Here is a 15,955-nt window from a genome sequence, read left to right as displayed (position 1 = left end):
AAATGTTAACAGAAAGGTCTCACTGAGAAGGTGATAGTTGAGCAGACACCGAAAGAAGAAAGGCACAGGTGTTTTGAGTTACGGTAAAGAAGCTGATGCATCTGGAGCCCTGTTAGTAATAGCCCACATGTGAGATGATGGTCGTTTGGTCTGGGATGCCAACAGCAGAATTAGTGAGATATAAACAGAAGATAGATATATTATGAAGGCAGCTTCAACACTGGTGGATCGAACGTGGTGAGTGAGAAACAGGGCTCAAAGATAATTTCACTGTTTGGTTGAGCAACTAGAAGGCTGGAGCTTCCAAGCATTGTGATAGGAAGACCTGAAGGGGGAGCACTTTTAGGTTGTGGGGAGTCATTTCTGTATATGCATCATGGAATAAAGGTTCACTCCATGTGACCTTGGGTATATTTACAAATACACAACATTGTTTTTATGAAACTTTACCTGATAACTTACTAAAAGTTTCATACAACATTTAAAAACATTCTAAACACTCAGTGCATATAGCATCTTTGCTCCAACAAATTTTCATTGACATTCTATGCATACAAATATTTTACTATGAAAATTACTATATTAAAGCATTCACTTATTTTATACGTAGTTACTGGATGCCTAATATGTCCAAAGCACTAACAAATGCATTAGGAATCCCACAGTAATAAAAAATGGGCATGGACCATTACCTCTCGGAGCTTACAGCCTATGAATAGATGAATGAATGTACATTTATAAAAAGATAGTGCCAATGAGTGTTTAACAGAGAGACTAACCTACACAGAACACATCCTGCAGGGAATGGTTATTGTATGATATATGAATTATGATTAGTAAGAGATAATAAAGTGGCTGCAATGCTGACAAGAAGAGGGAATGTAGTGTGAGGTATAGCTGAAGAGATAAGGTACGGACAGATAATACAGAGCCAGCCCAGAAGTAAGTTGAGTAAAGTTAAGGTACTTAGAAGTATCCTTCAGGGGGCACTGGGTGGCTCAGTTCATTAAGCAGCCAACTCGATTTTGGCTCAGGGCATGATCTCAGGGTGGTGAGATTGAGCCCGACAACAGGTTCCGTGCTCAACAAAGCGTCTGCTTGAGATTCTCTCTCTCCCTCTGTCCTTTCCCCTCTCCATTAGCACACACGCTCTCCCTCTCTTTAAAAAAAGTATCTTTCAGGATTTGTGACGTAGTACAGGAACTAAAAACATGAACTCTGGATTTAGAGAGCTTCACTCTGAACATCACGTGGGCACTTAATTAGCTGTGTGAGCTTTGGCAATCAACTTCTCTAAAATAAAGCTAATATTGCCACCTTCCTTCTGCAGGTGGGAGCAGAAGTCTTTGGTCTTGATGTACTAAGTCAGTGAGTTTTGCTGTCAGTAAATCTCCAGATCTAGCGAGGTCAGAAAAATACTCATAGGGTTATGTTACTAAGAATTATCTTTAGGGGCGCCTGGGTGGCACAGCGGTTAAGCGTCTGCCTTCGGCTCAGGGCGTGATCCTGGTGTTATGGGATCGAGCCCCACATCAGGCTCTTCTGCTATGAGCCTGCTTCTTCCTCTCCCGCTCCCCCTGCTTGTGTTCCCTCTCTCGCTGGCTGTCTCTATCTCTGTCGAATAAATAAATAAAATCTTTAAAAAAAATTATCTTTAAAACTATTATTTCCCTGATAATGTATATATTTACAGTGTCTAAGATCTGGGGATAAGTTTTAGTAAGAGCTTACCCAATATGAGAGGCTGTTTTACTTTTGGTTGGAATTCACAGAGAGGATTGAATTATTTACGGCCATAAAGAAAAAAGGATGTGATATATATATATGGTTTATATTTATATTTTGCCATATAAATTATATTTGTATATATGTATTATGTGTATATGATACATACGATATATTGACACTTTTGTTATACATATGTAAAATATATATATAACAAAACAATCTAAAACACCACTATTTGTACAAAAAAACCTTGTATTATTGGCAAAGGATTGTGTCGCTGAATTTACAGCTAAAAGTACTTCACAAATATATGAGAACAGACGTATACAATTCAATTACAGACCACCTTTTAGGCTAAAAATAAAAATACTGGGCTCTCTACCAACTCAAACATGACTTCCATGCAGCATTAACTTAGAATAAGTATTATGTAGCAGGGCTACTCAGAGTGTGGTCTGTGCCCTGGCTGCCATTAGATGAAATCTTTTTTAAGATTTGTATCTAGATAAGTAGCTGGCACTACAATGTAAATCAGCTACATCACTAAGCACATAGCTGAATCCAGCTGACTGCAAATTCTTTCTTTCTTTCTCTTTTCTTTCTTTCTTTCTTTCTCTTTTCTTTCTCTTTCCCCTTCTTTTTCTCTTTCTTTCTTCCTCTCTTTTCTTTCTCTTTCCCTTTCTTTCTATCTTCTTTCTTTCTTTCTTTCTTTCTTTCTTTCTTTCTTTCTTTCTTTCTTTCTTTCTTTTTCTTTCTTTCTTTCTTTTTCTTTCTCCCTTCATTTCAAGACTTTTTCAATGAACCAAGCAATGCACTGTATTCTGGCATAGCCCTTACATCATCAGAGACCACATTTTGAATGGTAAGATAATTTATTGGTCAGTTAATGAACAGTCAAATTTAATGGAGAGAACTTAACTACATACACTAAAATGGGTTCTAGGTGGTCTTCTAGTGCTCAACGGAGAAAAAGAGAGAGAGAGAAAAGAATGTGAGAGAGGAGAGAGAGAAGAAAACATAAAACAAGTAGACAAAACTTTGTTTTTTAAATTTTAGAACGAGGAGGCACTTCTAAGCATAAAAAGCTACAGAAGAAATAAATTAAAAAATGACATTTGACTACTAAAAAAATTTGCAGTTCAAAAACGTGAAAAAACAAGATTACATTAACCAAGAGAACTAGAGAAATCTTAATAATATATTTGATGAAAAAAGAGTGCTCTTAATATCAAAAGAACTCCTGAAAAATTAATCTCTATTAGCTTCAGTTTCCTCATCTGGAAAAAGACAATAATCACAAAAGAGAGCTCCAGAGTTCTATGAAATCATATTATAGAGGAATACACAGTATTTACTGTAATACCTTCTAATAAAAGAAGACATTATTATTTTTATTAGAAAGGTTTTAGCAATCTAATATAAATATGATATCTTAAGAATTAAAGAATATTGTATAATTGTGCAGTAAAAAGTTAACTCTGCAAGTTTGGGTGGTCTAAAACCTGCTCATAGGTCTAGCCCTTGCCCAGGTCCTGGGAGGTAACATGTAAGCCTTTGGAATATCTTTTGTGATAAGACAATCTTGCTTACCTGGGGGCCCTAGGACAAGCCAGATAGCTTATATTAACAATATGATTTTGGGGTAGGGCTTGGCCAGCTTGACCTCTGGAGGGGATGGAGAATGAAGGTCTTCCTTGTGGGTGATTAGTCATGCCTCCACGAACAACATTACCATCTATTAAAAACCCTGGATGCCAAAGCTCAGGTTAGTTTCTTGGGTTGGCAATACTTTGTGAGTGTGTTTTGATAGATCATTGTTTAGAGAATTAACACACAGTTCAACTCCACTGGGAGAAGACAACTTTCAGTTCATGCCTTACTTATGTCCCCTGGACCCTGCCTCATATGCCTCCTTCTTGGCTGATTTTAATCTATATCCTTTTACTGTAATAAACTGTCATTTGAATAACATAGCTTTATTGAGTTTTGTGAGTCTTGCTAATTAATCATTGAACCTGAGGGTGGTCTTGGGGATACTCCCCAAACACAGTAATCTAACCACAATTTATATATCAGTCATAAAGCATAGCTTGAAATCAAAGTAAAATTTCTTACTTTAACAAATTATTGTTTATAAAGATCATATAAAATATATAAAACATACTGCATATGTGTATCCATGTGCACTCAACAAACTCCATCAAATTCATGAACAATTTCCTAAGGTATTATTTATAAAAATAAAGTTCAACAAAATAAAGTTTTAGCTTCTATCAGAGTTAATTAATGAATATCCCATTTGTATTATGTGACTATAAATACATTTAAAACCAATAAAAACATTATATTGTTGAAAATTTTGGTTATAACAGCAACAACAAAAAATCACACCCCCTTGACCTTGACCTATTGTTTAGAAAGGAAAATAATTTTGAAAAAGAATCATAAACATTGGTATAAATCATTTATTTCCTCTTCCTTGCTATGGATACTAATCTATACTTTTGTATATATTATAGAAGATTTTTTTATTTGGCAATTTCCCACAGGAAAATTTGATACATTTTTACATTTAAGGTTCCTTTGAAATAGTAAAAAAAAAAAAAAAAATTTTTTTTGTTCTCTTCAACTACTCAAATTCTCACCCTTAAGACTCGGGTTTTATTACTTAGTGGCCCTTACTGACTTTTCCAGCCATATATGGAGTTTCTCTGGGAAATTCTAGAAACCAAATTCAAGACAACGAACATAAACACACTCATCCCAAATCAATTTAGAAACATTTCATGTGTGATTATAAAGGCATTCTTTAATTGACAAGTTTAAATGGACTCATTCTACCATTCTAAAATTGTGGTTTGCAGAATTATATGATCTATTTTTTGCACAGGGAAATAAACTGGAAAAAGTTATAACCTCTCCAAAAAAAAAAACCAATGGAAAGAAATTAAAAAAGACAAAAAATAAGAATTTAACCGTTTCACTTAAGTAGTTGACTTAATTATATCCCTAAGAGCTCTGTTGATTTGTGTGCGTGCACACATAGGACCCACTGATATAATTACCTAACACTTGTGAAAACTGCCTATTTGAGAGGCTATGTGTGTATGAACACCATTTTTTATTTCTTCTTCCTACATTTTTCTTTCATTGTACTTTATATCTTACACTGGATGATGACGATATAGTTTATACAGATGACCTCTCTCCTGTCTGTTCGTTGTATGTTCTTTGTTAAAGACACAATTATTCTGTTAGTGAATCCCACTTTCTAGCATTAAGAAGAACAGTAGCCTCTACTTTTTTTTTTTAATTTTATTTTATTATATTATGTTAATCACCATACAGTACATCCCCAGATTCCGATGTAAAGTTTGATTGCTTCATTAGTTGCGTATAACACCCAGTGCACCATGCAATACGTGCCCTCCTTACNTACATGCCCTCCTTACAGTAGCCTCTACTTTTGAAACAAATATTGCTTACAAGTAAGGAGGATTTTCAGTAACTAAGTAGTTCAACATATATCACATGTCCTGGTCTTAATCCATCAAGCATTACCCTACCTTTGGCACATTTCTATTGATTTTGGGTACAGCTCTATAAAAGTCAAATAAAATAATATTTTACTACCATTTTAGCCATTCCAACCTGAGTTCCTGGTCATAAACCAATGTTTCTACTACATAAAGCTCAAGTGGCCTTTCCTTAAACTATATCATTTAGTTTTTTAAGTAGTTGGAGGTTCTTGACCAAGTCTTTGCATGTTAATAAAGTAATTTGCACTGTGGCTGGTTCCTTTGTGTTTTTCCTACATTTTAGAATAGATCAGAGATTAAAGAAATTTATTTTACATATACTAAAGTAAAGTAAGATTGCTTCATAAAGTGAGCTTTCTACTATTCAGGTTACTTGTCTGTTTCATAAAAATATACCGAGATTGCTTGTATACCACACTGTTAATGCATAGCTTAAGAGTGAAAATTATATAATTAGAAAACTAACATTTAACTTATAAAAACTGTACTTATGATGAATTTGCCCTTGTGGTCTTAAAATTTTTTAATACCAACTTTTTCTTGCCTCTAAACATTATTTTCAGTATGTTTTGTTCAAACAATCACATGGTTTTCCTTAATATGATTAAATTGGAATATCTTTACATTATGAAAATTATATTGGAATTAAGAGTCTAAATCCTATCATTCCTGGAGTGCAAGACCAAATTAGGTTTTTGGCAGGCCATACTTTCCCTAAAGAATGATGATCTTAAAGTGTTATCTTTTTTTGTTTCTTTTTTGAATAACAAATAAACACTTTGTATTGTAGAACACTCCAGACTGACCACTGAAAGCCTGCATGGGAGAAAATGAAAGTATATTTACACATTTAAAAACAGTGACATCAAAAATCAATCACTGTTGATAATGTCTTACTTGTTAGAGTAGGTTATGGGCACATGGTCATACTCAATATCTAATAACTCATTGAGCTGTATAATTATAACTTGATCATTTTTCTCTACTTCAGTTTACTTGAATAAAAAGTTTTTTTTAATCAAACTCTGTTATGTCCTATATAAATCTTCTTCTGTGCTTTCTCATACCAACCAAATTCTACAGCTCGATTTACTCAATTGTGTACAGAGTCCAGGCATATAATGAAATGGAGTGAGCTGGGTCTATGATACCACAATACTACAGAGCTGCAGCCTGTGATGAGCTGGGAAAGATGGGCCCAGTCTAAAGGGTACAGTCGCTACTCAGCTCCAAGGAATGGCTGCCATATGTGACTGTAGGTCTAACATTGCCAGGTCTGGAAATTTGAATTTTTATGTCAAATTTATACTTTTAATGTTGGCAACTGATTCAAATTTTTAAACACTACCAGCCAAACTAAATATGTCTTTGACCAAAGAGGCCTCCATAAAGATCACCTCCCTGAGTAGGACCTCACTAAATCTGAGTCCAATTAAAATACTTTTCATATGTACTGCTGATACTGCTAGCACACAGGCAAGGCCACGGTCAAAATTCAGTCTGACTCCACACCATTTCTACTATAATATACTGCCTGTAAATATGTTCTTGTTCTTACATAATCTGAATCCCAGACCAACCTCATGACACAGGTATTATCCCCATTTTACTAATGAAGGAGAGAAGGCCCAAAGATAGCAGATAACTTAATATAAAAATACATAATAGTTTGACTTCAATTAAATAGCCCGAGTTCAAATCCTTCCTCCAACACTTACTATTTTCATAACTTTGGAAGGGTAAATTAACTTCTCCACATTTCAGTTTTCTCCCCTGTTAGGTGGGTACTCTAATAGCCATACCTCCCTAAAATGTTCTGAGGATACATAAAGCTCTTAGAAATGTTTTGGCACATAGTGAGTATTATATAAATATTGCTATTACTAATTATGATTGCTATTAACATTATCTGTAAAATGAGACCCTTGCTTTTTGAGTTTTAAATGTTCCAAACTATGTAAAGTACTTAGAATTGTTCCTGAAACATACTGTTCATTACATATTAACTGTGTGATCAGATGAAGTTTCTTTCAAATACATTACTCCAAGCCATGCAGATTAATTCCTTTACTCGGTATCAGGTAAATAACAAACATGTTATTATAGGTTGGATGTATTTTTATTTGTACAAAGTGTTTTCTTTGGACAGTTGAATAATAAATAGCTCTATAGTGTCATGTTTATTGCCATGTTTATATCATTTGGAAATTGTAATGGAATGAATCATGTGCCATGTAATGAATGTCCTAATGTGAATGTCAATAACGTAGTTAGATTTTATTCAAAAAGTATCAGGAATGGTTACAGTATTCAGAAGACACTTTAAATTTAGATGATTTTCGTTATCTTTTTGTTTCCCTAATTTTTAAATTCCCTAATTCCCTAACCCCCCCAAACACAAAAGATATGCATGTAATTCAATAACTCAAATTACAAAGTTTTATGCTAATATGCGGCATAGCCAGAATTTTTACTTACTTGTGACCCATTTCATGAGCAATTGTAAATGCAAGATTCAGGCCATTGTCTTCAGCAATAATACATTTTCTCTTTTCACTACACATTCCACTCAAATAAGCTATACCTAGAAAACATATACATGAATTATCATATGTCAGATTCAAATGTAAATATTTATGCTACATATCAGAAGAAATGAAAAATGATGGTTTTTCCATTCAAATAACATCAATATTAACTATTATATCTAGCCCTTATACTGGAATTTTAAGGGAAACTGTGTATGTATAAATCGTTCAATAAACTCAATATTCTTTTCAATTTCATATTTCAGATTAAATTACTTGATCAATTATCCAATTCTCAAAATGCATGCTCTAAGAATCTATTTTATAAATACCACTTTTCATTGTCATGTAAGATAAATGAATGGAGTTTGAAAATTTAAATTAAAAATCAATTATTAAGTTAAATATTTTTCAATTATTGTAAAGAACCTAGTTTCAGAGAAATACCCCAAAATAAAAGAAACTACATATATATGGCATTCTTGAACTTACATTGATATTTTGAGGTAATAAAATTCTGAAATTTTATTTTGTAAAATACCATTTTAACTGATATGACATAAGAACTACCCGTGATATTTGGAATATTGAAAAGTATTTCCTTTGAACATTTTTTGGCTAATAAGATGGTCCAACTGCAGAGTATGATAATGAAATACTATCTAAGACAATAATTCCAGAAAGATATTTAGATCTTTTGGTTTAAATCAGTGGTAAGATAATATGTAAAATCATTGCTACTCCTTAGTCAAAGATTTATGTACTATATTACTAATTAAGATACATCCCTGAATAAATATCATTTAACACAAAGAACTGTAACCTTCTAAGTGTAAGTTTTAATGCATTTTCAAAAAACAAAGATTATTGAAGTAATATCTAGTGTTTATTGAATTGTTTGTACGTTCTGTAATCCTCATATCCTTATAAAATACATTTAAATGTATTATATGAAGAAATTAAGGACTGAACAGGTAAAATGATTTGCCAAAGATCACATGACTACTAAATATTATAGAATGAGGATTTGAAATGAACTTTGAATCCATCTACCAGCTAACATTTACTTTCCTGCTCATTACAATTTAGTGCAGAGTGGTCCCTAGTTAAAGGTGGTTAGCTGACTGCTTGTGACTTTTCTCTCTTCAGAAACATAAAAAATAGTGTTATGAAATGATTACATTTAAATAAAAGAATAAATTGCCCTGCCCATGTTTTGGAAAAATAGAAGGTTCATGGAAGAATATCAACTGATTTAGGGGAGCACAGCCCAAATGACAGGGGAGAAGGATTGTATGACTGTGGTAGAACCCCACAGAGACTCAAGACGGAGGCACACAAGGTTTGAACAGAGGCATTGTTCGAGGATTGAAAATTCAGTATCTGAAATCCTCAACTACCCATTCAACTCTTCATGCAGACTCTCAAGGCCTGGTATCCTCTGGCCTACCAGGAAAATGAAGATACATTCTCTAAGCAAAATATACTATATACATTCTATTTTAAAAACATAACTACAGGAAGAAACAGCCAAGAGGTGAAATACATAAAGATGTTATTTTATCTATACATGTAGAAATATTTTATTAAAATATAAAATCTACAAATAGATGAAATTGCTTCCTTATGAATGGATGGAAGGATGACTAGACAGGTGATAAGCCTCACTACTTCATTTGGCTGATTAAGACAACTGGAATTACTCCAGGATTAAATCAAGATATGGTGGGAAGGAAAGATGTAAGTAGGGGTAAACAAAGGGGGGTTAGGAAAGGGAGAAAAAGAGGAGAAGAAAAACATATTTGTTCTCTAGTTCCATTAAATAACAAATCAACTGAATCTTGAGTAAGCATAATGTAAATTTTAGGAGAGCTAAGTCATGCACTTATTAATGCAACAAAATATGGAAAACAAAGATATGGGAGTAACTAAACTTGTGTTATAGTTTAAAGGAAGATGGAAGAAAAGAAAGATGGAAGGAAGGAGGAAAGGAGAGAAGGAGGGTGAATGAAAAGTATCTCCTCTTAATAGAATACTTAAAATTCTCTTGCGCATTTGACATTTAAAAAGTATATAACTTGAGAATAAATACAAAAATACTAAATTAAGTTCAACTATAATTGGCATGCCAAAGATCATCGTTTGGTACAAATTTCCTTTAGGAGTCCCCTGAATTTCACAACTACAGTAATCTTATCACCATATGCAGATTAAAAGTCAGCTAATGTAGACTGTCATCATGTCATGTCTCTTTGCTGTATGGATCAATACATATCAAATTTAGTCACTTTAATAAGTTTTACATTTCTTCTCCTGTACCCCTTCAAATATATTGTTCCCACCAAACTGTCCCTTATTTCTAATTCTTAACTCTTCTATATTATTCTTTCTATTCTATATTTGTATCTTTTTTCCATATTTTTCTGTATCTTCCTACATTGGCTAGGATACCTTTTAAAAAAAAAAAAAGAGTTATTCATTTATTTGAGAGAGAGAGAGAGAAAGCAAGAATGGAGGGGAGGAGGAGGGGGGAGAGAGAGAGAATCTCAAGAAGACTCCCTGCTAAGCACGGAGCCTGATGCAGGGCTTGATCTCAAGAGCCCAAGATCAGGACCTGAGCTGAAAACAAGAGTCAGATGCTTAACCAACCGCGTCACCCAGGCACCCCGCTGGAAGACTTTCATAGATACCATTTGTTAAGTTAAAGAAATTACTTTCTGATATTCTTGTACGCCAAGTGAAAAAAGATGCAATGTTAGGTGAGGTGTGGGTCAAAGGTAGATGGGAGTTAGTATTTTTTGAAAAAGAAACAAAAGCTTGGAATAGTGAGAGAAACAGGAAAGAGAGCCGATTAAGTACTAGGGGAAAGCAGACGGTTCAGCCGAGGATAGACAGAATGAGCCTGTATAAGCACTAATATGCCCAAGTAAGTGATCTCCAACTTAATGGTTGAAACAGAGAAGAGTAATATGTGGATTAAATTTGGGCTGCGATTTTGTAGATCAGGTCTAAAGGAAGAATCAAAGGATATAAGAGTTGGCAGTAAATTTGAGAATGAAAGAAAGGACAGAAATTATAGGGCTGGATAAGTGAAGAAGTAAAGTCAAAGGGAAGCTGATAATTTGAAGACTACAATACAGTTGTCCTGAGAATGGAGTCATCAATGAAGAAAAAGAACAGATAACTCTCTGAAAAAGTACTGGAGTCTGTGATAAGAGGTTGGGAATAGAGACATAAGATTTCAGAGGTGAAGTTCCATATGATTAAATATAGCCAGGGGAGCAGAGAAAGGTAGACATCATCCAGATCAAGGTCAAAGAATTATTTAGTAGTATTGGTTGGACCGATTATATGAACATGAAATTGCACATGATCACAGTGAACTCAGGAAGGGGGGAAAGGTGGCCAACATCCACGTGAAATGTGGGCAAGAATCAAGGAGCAGAATCCGTCACAGTGAGAGAGACAGTTAAGATGGTAAAGCTGAGGAGTTTCGGCTCCAAATGAAGAATTTTTATATGAGGACAAGAGACTTTGACTTAGAAGCAGTAATGGGAAGCAAGAGGAATGCAAGAGGTATAGAACTTTGACATTTTCCTAGCATCAGCCTTGTGGGATAGGAGAAGAGAAAGAATGAACAGTAATCTCTCTGGCGGTCCTAGATTCCTCACCAGCCTGTGGGAAATCAATGACTACTGTGTAGTCATGAAAGAAATCTGCTGATAAAAATTATTATTTATAATATGAAAGACATTTTATACCATAAATATAAATTTATATACAATAAAATGTAATTTAAAAATGAATATATATTGGCACAGAGGTATGATTATACCTAAGTATTAAAAAATCCATACCATCACATTTTCACAGGAGAATAAAAAGACTACATAAAAATGGGGGCACCTGGCTGGCTTAGTTGGTAGAGAATGCAGTTATATCTCACGGTTGGGACTGCAAGCCCCACAGTGGACACAGAGCTTACTTAAAACAAAAGACTACATAATTACGATAATTTTCTAATAGCAATTGTATCATGTGGAGAGATAATAAGTAATTTTTCTTTCTCTTTTTCAACTTTCCAAATTCATTTAAGTATTTACAATACTTTTATAATGAGAAGATTAAAGACATAAATATGATGATCACGTCTATGAAATTTCAGTAGTAATTAACAGATTCTCTTATAGACCAGGAAGCAATTTAACAAACAAAATGATCCTCTCCTCCTATTCTTTTTTTACTTATGTGTAAAGTCAGAGTCTTCAACCAAGACTCTGATAAATTTGAATTTCATTGTCTCACATTTGGCACACCAGGAAGATTTTCTTTAACTTGAAAGTTATGAAGAATAATTGTAACCATGACTAATTTAAATGACTTGCATTATTCTGTTTAAACGCCTATGCTTTTCAGTTCTTTTCAAAAACTCACATGTTTCTTATTATAATAAGGGGTAGAGTTTAGAAGGGGAAAGGATTTAACACAGCTGTTATTTAAAGATAGATAAAATACAGACTCTTTTTAAAATACTCTTTTGATATAAAAAATTCTACGAACACAAAGGACACCAAAAAACCCTCTAATTTCCCACCTAACAATGAATCAAGTCATGTATGAGGTGTCAACAGAATCTCTCATCTGAAAAAAAAACATACTATCCTAGGATGTAATTTGATACCTCTCCAAGATAATCACAGACCCTTAAAATTCCACAGGAAGCATGGAGTAATAATGGACTAATCAGGAAATCAGTTGTTATGTGATCAGACGGATGTAGCCTAACAAAATTAAATCGTCCAGCCCCAGCACTATTGCCCTTAAGCACTAGCTAGACTACCTAAATTCAAAATCTCGTCTCTCCTGGCACAAAATCCTGCATGGTTTTAGGCAAGATATTTGTCCTAGTATTTTATCTGAGGAGGAAAGTCCTTTACCTATGAATACTACTGTTGCTTGAGGCCTAATGGAACAAGGAATGTTAAGAGGGGACAAGTATCAAAAGTACGAAGATGAATACAGGCTGAGCATGCCTTCAGGAACATGAACCACACCAAGACTCATTTGAAAATGTGATCCTTAAAACCTAAAGACATACACGAAAGATATTATGGGAGAATAAAAAGAAACCCCAAATAGGGAAAAATCAAAGTAGGAAAGGCTTTTAGGGAGAGAAACAGCTTGGCTGGTATTACAGAGTGGGGAGAGGTTGGTGAGGGGAAAAGCAGAGGAAGTTTGTTGGGGTGGGGGTGGACTCCTGAACAAAGGAGTGAGCAGGGAAAAGGCTAAGCAGATAACAATGAGAGCTGCTGTTGTTCACAGAAGGGGAGCTTAGGTTCTTTAAACATGCCTGCCATGCAATACATCTCTGCATCAATATGTATTTAGCATGTCCTCAATAAGGGGTGTATGAAATGAATGGCATAGATGAAACTCCTGGAAACAAAGACCAATATAAAGTGTAACTTAATGTGGGGCCTTAACTAAAAATGTAATTTTGAAGAATGGAAATGTATTTCGTCCATGAATTAGAAAAGAAATTTTTTTAGAATGATTTATTGATGGTGCCCATATAATTTGAAACCCCTTTACGTGATTACATTCAAATTGGGCTTTAAACATATTTTAAAATACCTTGCCTCACCAGCTTGCTAATTATCTGCCTCTATTCCATTAAAAGACAAGATGATGATCTAGGAATATAAAAGTACAATTATGTAAGTTAGGAGTTTAATATCAGCAGAGTTATAAATGTTTTTTAAAAAATAGGCTGCTACGTTATCTTAAGTGCTTAATCTATAACACTCTTCATAGTACAGTTTCTAAGAATACTAAGAAAAAAAACAAGAAATAGAGTATTAGTTTAATAAAAACTACAGTAAATCTCTGTGGTCAAAAAGGCAGAATATTTTCTAGAGAGTAAAATGTTGTTTATGTGTTCCCGCACCATGGTAGACAGAGTCCTGTTGTGAAAAACACATAGAGGTGCCAAATAAAATGCAATATACAAAGTTTTTAATGTATAGTTGAGTTTGGAGAAAAAAGATTCCCAAGTGCAGGACTAAAGCTTAAAATTTTTCAAATTTGGAGTGATGATATCATGAGTTAATGTTGCTAGAGTCTGGGTATCCACAGTTAATAAGAAAGTCTTATTAAATAATGGGTGTGGTCTCAAAATGTCCACAGGGACAGGAATTGAGTAAGGAACTGAGACCCATCAACAAATCAGAAAGCCTGAAATGGCTATTAATGTGTGAAAATAATCTCAAAAATCCATATGTAGGGGAGCCAAAAAGGAACCCTGGCTCAAAACAAATTCGGGGTATGCCAGAAAAGGCTCTACTAACAAACTGAAACCCAAACCATCAGCATGCATAGGTATGAAGCCACAGGAACATGGAACCATAAATATAATGTGCAAATGGATCAGACAATTTGGGGCTCTAACAAGGGTGGAAAAAGTCTTGTCAGTTCAGGAAAATAGCCTGGTGATGGGTATTAAGGAGGGCAAGTATTGTATGGAGCACCGGGTGTTAAACGCAAACAATGAATCATGGAACACTACATCAAAATCTAATATGGTCACTAACATATCATAATAAAAACAAAATTTTTAAAAATGAAGGATCACTTTGACAAGACACTTTATCATCTCAACAAGCACAGAATTCCCACAGGAAAGAAAGTTCTACTGAAGATGGGCTTACAAATAAAAATGACAAACCAAGTGAAGAAATGGCCACTGTGAGAAGGTGGCCACTGCTATAAAAACTAGAGAGAAAATGATGACAAAATAAAGACATTTTTAACATAAAGATGGGGAGCTTGAGATCTACATTCACTGGGCCACCTCAAACCAAATAAATGTTTTTGTAGATAAAGAAAGAAACCCTTTCTCCAAGACCGTTTACGTCGAAGTGCCAGTGTAAAGAAATGTTAAATTTCTTCAAACAGAAAGAAAAATCCTAGACTATAACATGAAAATAAAGAGGAGGAAATAAAGGACACCAGAAAGAATAAATGTATGAGTAACTATAAATTAATATCAAATGCACAAAATACTAATTTTAATGTCTTCCAAACCTTAAAATACAGGCCAATTTCCATTGGCCACAATGGAAAGCAACAATACATAGTTCAAGTGCTCAAGAGTTCTAGCAATAATCAATGGCAAAATTATACATGTCATAATACACAAAATACTTGCAAAACAATAGTAAAATGATATATAACTAACAATTATAATTACATATATTGAAAATGGTATACAAATATTGGATTTACCTATTTTTAAAGGCAGGAAAGGAAGAAAATGAAAGAAACATGACCTAAAGGCATACAGAAAACAAATAGAAAGATAGCATATCATTAAATAAAAAAATAAGTAAAAGATAGAATTTGATTAAATAAAAAAGACTATGCCATGAGAACTGTGATTGCCAAATTGAACAGATATTTAAATTCTCTAAGGTGAGAGATGTGTGAAGTAACTTGATTGTGATAATCATTTTACAATGCAAAGGTATACTAAAACATCGTTGTCTACCTTACACTTACACAACTTTTATTTGTCAACTTTATCTTGATAAAGTTGGAATGCATGAATGAAAAATAAAGACTACGCTAAATCCAAACTAAGATTTTAGGACTGAATTAAAAATAAACCCTAAATGTATTGTGCTTATAAGAGATACAGCTCAAGCATAACATAAATAAGTAGAAGTAAAATAATAGAAAAAGATATAGTATGCAAGTATCAACCAAAATAGTAAAAGGGTGACAATATAAATATTACAAATATACAACGTTAGACAAATTGAATTTGAGTCACAAGCATCTAGAGAGATGAAGAAGGATTTTTTTTTTATGATTAAAGGGTCATTCCAACAAGAAGACATACAATTCTGTATCTGTATTTACTCAATAACTAAGCTTCAAAATATAAATAGTAAAAATGAACCAAATTAAGAAAGAAAAACAAATCCACAGTTAAAGTGGAGACTTAACAAGTCTCTTAATAGCTGATAAAACAACTATAAAAAACTTCACTCAAGATATAAGAGATCTGAACAGAATATTAGCAAATCTGTCTTAATTGACGTAATAGAATATTGCATCCAACAACAAAATTCATTCTTTTTAAGTGGATATCGCACATTT

General features: G+C 33.7%; 1 protein-coding gene across 3 annotated transcripts in view; it reads right to left on the bottom strand.

Moving 5' to 3' along the window:
• ADAMTS19 (ADAM metallopeptidase with thrombospondin type 1 motif 19) overlaps nucleotides 1-15,955 on the bottom strand; it is a 478,977-nt gene that overhangs the window by 116,068 nt on the left and 346,954 nt on the right. For all 3 annotated transcript variants that reach the window (XM_034655959.1, XM_034655958.1, XM_034655957.1), the window contains one exon: nucleotides 7,746-7,851. In XM_034655959.1, the coding sequence (XP_034511850.1) occupies nucleotides 7,746-7,851 (106 nt within the window). The remainder of the gene's footprint in view (nucleotides 1-7,745; nucleotides 7,852-15,955) is intronic.

This window comes from Ailuropoda melanoleuca, chromosome 3 (genome assembly GCF_002007445.2).
Source record: "Ailuropoda melanoleuca isolate Jingjing chromosome 3, ASM200744v2, whole genome shotgun sequence".
NCBI lineage: Eukaryota > Metazoa > Chordata > Mammalia > Carnivora > Ursidae > Ailuropoda > Ailuropoda melanoleuca.
This window is presented reverse-complemented; position numbering and strand designations above follow the sequence as displayed.